This window comes from Micropterus dolomieu, linkage group LG21, assembly GCF_021292245.1.
Source record: "Micropterus dolomieu isolate WLL.071019.BEF.003 ecotype Adirondacks linkage group LG21, ASM2129224v1, whole genome shotgun sequence".
Lineage (NCBI taxonomy): Eukaryota > Metazoa > Chordata > Actinopteri > Centrarchiformes > Centrarchidae > Micropterus > Micropterus dolomieu.
The window spans coordinates 24,451,179-24,462,491 of record NC_060170.1 but is presented as its reverse complement, the minus strand read 5'-3'; the positions used below and the strand labels follow the sequence as shown (position 1 = coordinate 24,462,491).

The 11,313-nt window shown below is 42.7% G+C and overlaps 1 protein-coding gene across 2 annotated transcripts in view; it reads right to left on the bottom strand.

Annotated features, from left to right (window-relative positions):
- The window catches only part of homer1b (homer scaffold protein 1b), a 21,302-nt gene extending 11,516 nt beyond the window's left edge, over positions 1-9,786 (bottom strand). Inside the window, exons 1-4 of one of the 2 annotated variants that reach the window (XM_046035147.1) lie at positions 9,344-9,786; positions 3,805-3,961; positions 1,997-2,128; positions 53-145 (exon numbers count right to left, since the gene is read on the bottom strand). In XM_046035147.1, the coding sequence (XP_045891103.1) occupies positions 53-145; positions 1,997-2,128; positions 3,805-3,961; positions 9,344-9,363 (402 nt within the window). In that variant the 5' untranslated portion in view covers positions 9,364-9,786. Of the gene's footprint in view, positions 1-52; positions 146-1,996; positions 2,129-3,804; positions 4,108-9,343 lie in introns of those variants that run through there. The other variant, XM_046035146.1, reaches the window with a different exon arrangement.
- Between the last annotated feature and the right edge of the window lie 1,527 nt (positions 9,787-11,313).

Here is an 11,313-nt window from a genome sequence, read left to right as displayed (position 1 = left end):
GGGGGGGGGGGGGGGGGGGGGGGGGGGGGGGTTTAATGTGTGCTGAACGTACCTGAGAAGGAGACGTGGCCATATCCATCTTTTCTTGACTCTTCTCTTTAGCAAGGCGTGCTGCTTCTTTATACTCTGCAAACTTCTCAGCAAACTGGACACAGAGGACAGTAAGGACTGTAATTCATACACTGCAGTGGCTTCATCTATTCAGTGAAGCCATATGTGCATGGACATGCGCGCATGTGGTCACACACACACACACACACACACACACACACACACACAGATCAGTGTGTAATAGGTCAGCCATGAAACCAGGGGAAGGATAGAAAGAAGCTGTTGTCAAAAACGACCCACAGAAAATTAGGCCCTAACCCATAGTGCCTCAGTAGAAACATGAGCTAACTAGGTCACTGTTAGTAACCTGTCTATCACAGACATACACATACGTGCGCACTGTGCAGACTGTGTGTTTTTGTCATAGAGTTTTTTTCCTTTAATCAGAAGTTGGCAGTGACTGAAGTTGATCTCCGAGGGTTATTTTAGTCAAGAGCAAAGATACATCCAGCAAGCATCAAGCAGTAAGGTGAGCTCAGCTGAGGGGTTTTGAGCAAATATAAACACTGTGGCACACAGACACAAGCACATAGCCCCAATGTTCCTTTAGGGTGTGGTTCATCACTGAAACTACTCCAGCAGTGTTACAGAGTATTTTAGTATATACAGTACTGCAGAGGGCTGAGTGGTGAGGAAATCTAATTGACAACTCTGCTGGAGCCAGCCTTGTGTCTGCCATTAGTGGAGTTGCAACAAGTAACTTAATATCATTTCACTTCAGTGCAATATTATAGTTCTGGTACAGTGATCTAAATGCAGTAGTTCTCAGTGTAAGTGTAGTTCAGGAGTGTTGGCACTGCAGTTATCTGAGGAAGCAAATCTGATTATTTCAACTTTAAACTACAGAAAATACTTCCGATTGGCTGGTAGGTGTCAAAAGTGCCTATTGATATACCTCAGACACGGTAAATCATTTAAACCAAAGATGAAAGAGAGACCTGAGAACAAACTATACAGTACAAGATCACAACAAGACAATTCAGTAACACTCATAGATATGAAAATAATGCACTTGGTGGATACTAAGAGTAAAGTCAATTGTTACGCATAATTGGTTAATTATCTATTCACCTGGGGAAGACACCTAAATGTACATAATGTTCTATAGTAAGTAATTAGTGGAGTGCCCCTTTAAAATCTGAAGAACCCATCGCTGGGTCCATCTTTGTGCTGGTGGACTTTTTTCCAGAATTGTTAAATTATGAAATGTAAGTGTACAAAGAGGGAGATGACTGGAAAAGGGTGTAAGATATTAACAATACTTGCGGGAGGAGAGCGCACCTGACCTGACAACCTTGAGGTCACAAAACCACATGTAATTAATGTCCAATATATAATATAAAACAGGACATATCAGGTATTGTTATCCACCTCTTTATCCTTGCCTTCCTGACACAGAGGACGTGGCTATACTGCTGAGTGTGGTTGTTGTAGTGCCTGTGTGTGTTTGTGTTTGTGTGTGTGTGTGGTGTGTGTGTGTGTTTGAGTGTTGTTCTGACAGTGGGGAGAAGTGAGCCTCCCCAGTTCATGACAGAGTTTAATCATATTGCAGAGGAGAGAAACCACCACCTACTCTCTCTTTCACACACACACACACACACACACTGCACACACACATATACATAACTTTCATAAACACACAGATACACACAGAACAAAAAGCCTCATTAGGGCTACCTACCAAGCAAATTCTACACTTTGAGAGAAGCTATAGCAACTAGAGTATAAAGACAGTCGAAATGCCATCCTCTCTCAGGGACTTGGGGAGAAGAAGAAAAAAGAAGCCACCCTGTGATTGATGCTAAAAGGTTTATAGTAGATGTGGTTTGTGTGTGTGTGTGTGTGTGTGTGTGTGTGTGGGCGCACGGCTGGATGGGGGTGGTACCTTGGCTAGATGATGCTCAGTGGAGAAGCCCAGGCCGTAGACAGTGTTAGCTCGACTGTCCGCCCATTGGCCAAACTTCTGTGAGGTCTTTGTGAACGTCATGTTGGGACTGATGGTGCTGTTGATTATTGCCTGCAGGACAGAGACAACCCACTTAATACAAATTAAATTAACTTTATCACTGCAGTGTGTTTAGTTTGTGTGTGTGTACAAGAGGGTCAAATGAAGAGGCAAGGAGATTGTAAACCCAAGTAACTATGTGTCTGACTGAAGATTATTCACACCACAAATCAGGACTACAGATAAAGACCAGTAAAACATGGCTCACACACTAAGAGCTCAGCTGCATCTCTATTTTATTTTGTTTCAGACATCTTTGCTTCTGACACTTTATAGACTAAATGACTAATCATTTAATCCAACAAAATAATTGACTAATTAATTGATAATGAAACTAATCATAGTTGAATCCCATTTCTGAACAATGAGAACTGTTTGTGTTTGTATGTATGTGTGAGAGACAGGGGAAGCCTAGAGAACAGTCTATAGCTTCCGGTCTACAGAAGCGCAGGCTCACACCCACCAACGCAATAAAATCCATGCTTGGAAAGCTAACAGAGAGCTGCTGAGTTTGACTTGGAGAACCTTCAGCTACAGATTCAGTGGTCCACCAGCAGTAAAACATGAAAAGCAATACACTAGCATGAGCATGTACATGTACGCGATGGGGAGAAACTAGGAAATGAGGGGTTAGCGATGGAAAAAGTAAAACACAGAGTCTGAAAGTTGGTAAACACTAAAATACTAACAGCTTGAGGGCAAGTCGGGCAATACTTTATATTTTCCTTATTGTCAATAAAACCCTTGAAAAGATCAAAACCAACAATACACTGATCCTACCAACAAGTAATGTGTGTATCCAACCATAATGGAGAACAAATGAATGGCTGATCAGTTAGCAGTGTTGTGTAAGGGTTGACATTCTGGTTGGCATCAATACTTAATGATGGGTTTGGGAAGGGTAGCCGTCAGTGTGTGTTACACAACAGTTGAATTTAGCAATAAAATACCTATAAAGCTCTGTATGAATAGAGATGGTTGCTAAATTGACCATCAGAAATCGTTCAGGCACACTTGACACTCTCAAAGTCTGCAACCTTGAATTGCTTCTATCAGTCCTTCACATTTTTCTGACTTTCTTGTTTTCGCCTGGCTTCTGTCTTTGCCACTCTAGTTATTTTTCCCACCACATATTCTTCTCACTCTGTCATCTGTTTCTCTCATTTCACTTCAGCCCTCCTCTAACTGGCGGGGCACATGCATGTGTGTGACTGGTCCGTCCCTATAAAGAACTCTGCTCTGCCTTTAATCATGTCGAGCTCTACCTCGATCACACCATGGCCAGCAAATATATCGCTCTCTAACAGGAATATCCTGAGACATGAAGTGTAGACTCTGAAGTGCAGGCAGACACACACAGACATGCCCTCACAAAAACAGTAGTTGCATGCATGCACACAATGAAACATGAGCAGTCAGTCTTGGGGCAGGCTGCAAGGCTGAGCTCTTTTAAGATGTGTTGGCACATTAGATTCCAGTGCAGAGCTTATTAACACCATTAACACTCAGTAGATCACAGTGCCACTAAAATCTCCTGGAAGGTTGTTTGACATCTTAATAAAACCGTGTCTGTCAGCAGAAATTAATAATAACACAAAGGATCCAGTAGGAGAGCTTTAATGAAATCTGTGTGTTGTGAGCGACAAAGTGTGAAAGGTGACCAAAACCAATCAGAATGAACTGCTCACCTTGGTGCCATCCAGGCTGATGATACGGTAGACATTGCGTGTGCTGTCATAGAAGTAGGAGACCGTGACAGCATGCTTGCTGGTGGGCAGCCAGTTCTTCTTGGTGTTGGGGTCAATCTGGAAGACGTGGGCCCTCGTGCTGTAGATGGGCTGCTCCCTAAAGGGGACGAAGAAGAAGTTGTGAACCTCTTTGTGCCGCAACACCAATGTCTCACCAAACCCACCGCCAGCACCGAAACTCCTGTTGCCCACGGGGGAGTCAGATCGCCCTGGCAACCGAATTACCAACTCGCCATCCTCCATAGCTACACCACATAAAGAGAGGATTTCAAAGGACTACAACATATACTCGTTGTCTTATATCCATGGATAACAAGCTAACTGAACCTTCTAACTAAAGCAGAGTTCCCACATAAACCTTAAGTATACCTAATTTCCTCTCATACATTATCTCTCTACTTGTAAACCAACGCACTAACTGCAGGCTCAACAGAAACTCTGGCTTTCTCTCTTTGTAAGGCAGCGCCGTCTCTCCCTGCTCTGATATGGGAATGCCTACAGCACTGAGCGAGGGTCACACAGGGGAGCACGGGGGGGGAAAGGAGATGGTTTAAGGCTAAATATAGACAGTAGGCCATGGTTAACTACCAAAGACACACCCTACAGTGCTGCAGTTTCCACAGACACAGACGTGATGGAATTATAAATCTGCACTTATGTACAAGTGTATATGTGGATTTGTGCCTATGTAGCTTAGATCAGTAGATGATCAAAACTCCATGATGGGCTTGGTTTGAGATGACTTAATTCCTTATTGACCTCAGTGTAACACTCTTTGGATTCACCCCTATTAATGTTGGGGATTATACAAGAGTGGTCTTTGTTTTTTGACCATCCATTCACCCATCACTCATGCGCCACCTTCACCCTTTGTTCATTTATCACTCCCTCCTCGGTTTGTTCTTATAATGCCCTCGTATATTATTGCATTGTTGGGGCTTCTTGAGTAATATCTACAGTCAGTACACACACACACACACACACACACACACACACACTCAAAGCGCAGGGTGCAGAGGGAGATATTCTGGGCTGGCAGTACTGGCAGAGCAGGAGATAGAGAAGTGCTTACACTGCACTGAGGGGGTGATGGGGGACATCAAAGGCTTGCTGTATAAATGAATATTAAAATTCAGCAGCAGCACCCCTCCTGTGTGTGATTAGCCAAGACTGGGAAAGAAAGAAAAACATGGAGACAGTGGGAGAGAGAGGGAAGTTAGACAGGACAAGAAAGAGAATGATGGGGAATGTGGAGAGTATAGGAAGTCAGAGAGTGAATCTAGGATGATTAATGTCGCTCCACAAAGCTGCTTGTGGAGTGCTGTGCGCGAATTATCATAATCATCGACAGCAGTGTAAGTGGCGGAACTGTGAGTCATTTCAACTCTCTCTCAGCACACATCACACAACCACGGCCTGTCCGTATGATCTGTGCAATAGCTGCTTGGCAACAGGCATCGTTTTTCGTTGCATAATTTGTTGGAGCTTTGGCAAATTTTGCGCTTCTTGTTGCTTGATTGTGTTTGTACCAAACACAGCAACATTCTTGCTTTGATTTTTACATGAATGCCTGTGCCAAAGAGTTTTGTTCCAGAATGACACCCACCAGTTGTCAAAAAAAGCAATTCGTACTCCTACAACCAAAACTTAAAAAAAAAACAGCACAATAAATAATGGATTGTGATTTAAGTTGAATGGTGCTTTCTTACAAAATATACATAGTCCTAATTCTATATACATTTTCTCAAAGCAGGCATATCCATAATGTCAAAGGCATCAGATGAATCATAAATGCTTCCTCTACAGTCTTTTCTATAGTGATTCTGATCTGAATCAATAGCCTGACAGAGTTACCAGTTATGGGATTGCAAGGAGGTCAATTCAGAACGCGTTGATCCTCTTGCGATGAACTCCGGCAGTAGCATGTACACTGCATAGCTGCTACACAGAATTAGCAACAGGGACACAACAATAGCAGGGAAAGCCTTAAGATGCTGTCTGTCTTCCATCCGTGAATTACAGAAGTGAATAAAAGAGTGTGAATGTGAAAACAAAAGCTGCCCACCGCACTATAATGTCAGGGAAAATGTAAGAGAAAAGAGGAGAATGGACGAAAAAGGGAAAAGTAACAGGGTAAACGAGGGGGTAATTTCAGTGGCATGCGAAATGCGTAAAGTGTGGAGGAGGAAGGAAAAACACAGGAGGAAGAGGAAGAGGCGGAGGAGGAAGAGGTGTTTAGCATGCAGATTGTACTGTGTGACACAAGGGCAGGTGATGGAACGTGAATGTTAAAACAGCGAGAGAAGGCAGGCAGAATGAGAGAGGGAGGGAGAGGGGTGAAGTGAGAGAAGAAGGGAGGGATGAGGAGAATGTGGAGGAGGTGATGAATGTAGTGTGTGGATAGAGCACTGAGAAGAAAATGAAGGGAGTGGGAAGCTCTGAACTGCTACAGAGTGCTGTATAAACAATTATGTGAACTATTGCTGTGTGCTGCCCAAATCTGAACTTTCAGGAAAGAAATAAGAGTTTTTAAGGGGAAAGCATGGCAAAGCGGCAAACAGCTACATGAGTAGTTTGTGTGCCTGAAACACTTTTGCTGACTTCCGTAGGAGGATGATGATAATGATGATAATAATGGATGCATGGATGGTGTAAGAGCCATATCGGGAAAAAGCAATATTCAGATAGACCGTATGTTGTGTTATAGTATAATATAATATATTACATTTTTACAGATTTTATTATTAGGTGAAATGATGTGTTCTGGGAAACTGAGTATTGAATTATTGTTGTTGCTAATGTTATGGTTGGCAGAAAACTGTTGCTGTTGACATCATGGCCAGTTGCTTTTACTTAGAGTTGTTTTAATTTTTGACAGCAAACGTTTAAAATGAAGACACTGGCTTGAGTAATTGCTTTAACTCAGTAGTGGCACAACAGGCTGATGTAGAGATAGACTTGCTGTCCTGTGGTGTGTTGTGAATTAAAGGGGTTGGTACACACAAACGACTAAAAGTAGTAGTTTTTATTTTATTTGCCCAGGTTTTGAGAGATGTTTTCCTGCACCCTACAACAGTGGAGATGAATAATGATACATCTAAAAACATTACATTAACATCTTTTGCCAGAAACAATGTCCAAGTTAGTTTTGATAATCCACAGCCCTCACTTTGAACAGATTTTAATGGAACTATTCTCTATCAAAGAAAAAGTCCCCATGAAATCTGTTGATAGTGATGCCAGTGGATGTTTTGGACTACAATATAAAATAAAATATGCTGTTAAAGGTTGAAATCTTGCATGACTAGATACCACTGTTGTAATCAAAGTGAACCGACCCTTTTCAATATGTTGAGCTACAGCACACACCTCAACTCTATACACATGTTAACATAGGTATTGATTGATAAACAACACTGTAACACTGCCTACAGGGCATTTCACATGAACACACACACACACACACACATATCTGCAGCTGTAGAGGTAACAACAGGTGTTGTCTATAGTGAATCTTGTGCTTAAAGGGTTTGGGGCACAGATATGAACACCATGAACACCAGTCACAGTGTGTAACCAGTTTACACACACACACACACACACACACACACAAACAAACACACACACACACACAGCTGCCCGTCTTCCTGCAAACACACACAGCGTCACAGTGAAAGAGAAGTATAATGAAACGGTCCATCTCAGGAGATCTCACTTTCCCTTGCCACCTCCACCTCCACCCCCGCCTCTCTCTAGACGTTGTCCTTGTTTCCAGAGTTTTTCGTTAATTTAACAGACTAGAGCTTGAAGGCAATTATATCTTATTTAAAGAAGAGAGAGGTCATTAATGGGAAAGCTCCCTGTTGCTCTATCTACTGAAAGCGGCTTAGATGACCTGGGATGTGCCTGTAAACACACACTCTCTCACACCCACACAAACAAGCAAAGACAAAGACAGGGAAAAAGACCATCTGTGCAGTGATTGTATTTGCCCAAGAAAGTGAGAATGCACCAGAGAGTGTTGATATGCATCTCCAGTACTCATCCAACACTAATGTTCTTCTCTGTGCCATTACCATTAGAGCTGTAAGTGGCTTGGTATTCAGCCACGAGGCCAGAAGTGAAATATGACTCTATCTGTCTGTGCTAAACAGGCAGTCAGGCAACATATCTGCAGCTAGGTACGCTTCATCTCATCTGCACCCGCATATATTCACTTTAATACACACACTTTATGTAGCATAGTGCTTTGAATCACAGTTTACAATTTATTCCATTGTGGATCAATTGATTCATTGAGTCAGTTGCATAACAGTAACTTAGTCACCAGTGTGGCAGAGCCCAATGGAGAGTTGAAGCTGAGTGGGAGACTGCCGAATGATGTGCTGCCCACACTGTAGGAGGGCAGAGAGGGCGCCTGGGAAGCCTCCAGAGTATTGTAAATAGTTAATGCAGGCGTTTTGGCTGATGCCTTGATATCGCACCATGCCTGTGCCATATTGTTAACCTCCTGCTGTGCAATTAATCACAATGAACTGCGGGAGACAGCTGTTAATGGACAGCGGGCTTGGTGGGGGAAATGGGGCGCTGAGCTCAGGGTTAGGGGGACATGCAAATGAGCAGTGCTGCACACTAGGCGGATATTTCACTGATGGGTGCCTGTTGTTGAGAATGTGTAAGGTAGCGCTCACTGTGCTGCCATAGAGACAGGAACCACTTTCTGTCACAAGAGCTATGTACAGCATTGTAGCTACTGACATCCCCCTGTTTCTGACATTGTAGGCTACTGTTCCCAAACCTTGTAGCAGGACCCGGAACAAGATGTACAGTACATCAGACCACAGATCTCTGTGAAAAAATCCTGATGTTACACATGTCTTCTTTTAGAATTACATAACTGTCTGTAATGTAGGTGGGGAGTAAACAGTGTGACAGATAGACCTAAAAAACAACATTTTTATTCACTCTTTCATTGTTCTAGTGCAATAACAGGGAATTTAAGCATTGCCTGATTTTGGAGAGAACACCGAAACCCCACTGGTAGTCCCACTTTGGGAATCACTGCAGATTAACCTACTATTTTGATCCTAAAAGTTTGATGATGGGGCAACATGGTGGGCCTAAGGTGTAAATCTATTTTAACAGAGAATATTCAGAGGAGGACTGTCAGAGGAGAAAGCCGAATAAGTTGCTTCATTAGTCCTATATGTCTCAGAACTTGTTGTTTTAGTGTGTTGCACACCAAGGCCATCAGAAGATCACCACTCAACTGCACATGTCACACAGCCTACCTGAACCCTCCATCATCAGGTTTATTAGACGCCATGTAATACAGATAGATACATTTTTTTTACATTGGCTACATTATTGTGGTCATTATTGTGTTATGCTGTGGTTTGGTTTCCATGGCAGGGAAGTTCATACACTGTGAGGCAGCCGCAGCTGATATGAATACAGAAAGGAGGGAAAGGGGACTTACCCCATTGTTATAGATGACATGAAAGGCGACAACTGATCCTTTTCGCTGGCAATAAAAAACGAATATCTTGGATTGGCTGCTGCGTATGAAGGTCTTCTCTCTATACGACAGCCCTCAATGTATCACCGTCGGTACGTCTGCAGGAATTTGATGACAACTGCTCCATTCCCCGCCGCTTTCACCGCATGAAATCACACATACATGTCGCTCTGCACATGGCACGGAAAGCAGATGTTGTTCTCCTCCTTTGACGCTGAGGGTTTGGTGATGGAGCAACAGCGGCAGCAGCAGCGCTGTGGGAGATCCAGCGCGAGTCCAATGGAGATCCGACAGGCGCCCTGCTGTTGTCGCGTAAATTACAGATCCTCGCTGGAAGGGTGGAGAAGTCCTGTTGCCTGAACTGGGAAAGACAACCCTCATTTAGCCAGTAGATAAAGCACAGCATCACAGTGTCCACCCGCGTCTCTCTCTCTTTCTCTCTCTCTCTCTCATTACAGGCTCATAGGCAACACCCCCACTCTCTCGCCCATGCTACATCTATTTCACAGCCTCTTCCACACATTCACTAGTACCAGTGCATGTCTATGATAAAGCCGATTTCTGATATGGCTCTAGGACTAACCCTACATCATCTCTTCTGCTTCTGCAACATCAATTTATGTCTTTTTTTTACTGATTCACGTGACAAATTCCTGCTCTCCTTATCAGTGGTTCGTTTGCATGGATTAAAATATCCTGCAGTTTCTATGCTGTAGCTATATGTGTGATTTATTGACCTAAGCCCATCCACATTCTCCTATGTGCAGTGCACCCAGCCCCCCAAACTGCTCCACATCTGGCTGATGCATCCGCTTCCCTCCCACTCAAATCACTGTCAGTATTGAACTGCCTACGTCACGACACCGTCCTCCGCAGTGACGTCACTCTGTGCTCAAGGGACTGATGCCATTTGATGCCTTGTTGTTTTATAAGAAGTTTATTGGTAAGTGGCCTCAACTCACCAAATGCGCAAAGAAAATTATATTTCAGGGTTGTAATAATAATTTATCTCCCTGCGTTTTTCCAGATCTACAAGCAGTAGGCCTATTAGTCTATGGTTGTATCACACACAGTTTAGTAATAAACAACCCACTTATAGAACCCAGCTCATACTCCATCAGTTACTTGTACTGCAGTCTCTGTGAGTTTTTCATTTTTTAATATTTTTTTAAGGAGGGCACCACTCAATTAAAATGTTTTTCATACGTCATGGCTTAAGACAGTCATATTCAGACTAACCATGGTATAAACCAGGGGACCTGGAGACTCATATTTGATCCAGCAGTTCAAGTAGCTTAAATGAAGTTACTCAATGATGAATTAATCAAATGATGATGGACTGGTGGGTCACAGTCACCATAGAACTGACAAAGCTATAGTAACAGTAACAGAACTCAATACGATGATGAAAAATCATAATTTTGTCTGTTGATTTAGTGCTTGTAACAGTAACTGTCAGTCATATTGTTTTCTCGTCACCCTTATCTAATCACTGATTTACCATAGTGGACTTTTAAAGGGAAAACCCAACCTAAAATCTATCTAGAATCTATTTACAACATTTTGAACAATTTAGGCCTATTCTTTCAGCAAAACATATGAGACAAACTGCCGGTAGTGAAGATGTCTTCTAGAGATCTTCTAGAGAATCTTGATTCTGCTCCACCGACAATGGATATTGGACAAACGTGACAGCAGACATGTTTATTTTTCTGGTCAGCACGCTTATCTGATTGGCAGCTCTAAGCTCTATAATTAAATTATAAAACTCATTTGGACATATCCAAATGAGTTTTATAATTTGATAATTAACCTCATTTGGATATGTCCAAATGAGTTTAATGGAGTCCAACGAAGGTTAAAGTCAAGGGTAACTGGACTTGGTTGAAATTACTGGAAGACGTTTCGTCCCTCATCCAAAGGACTTCTTC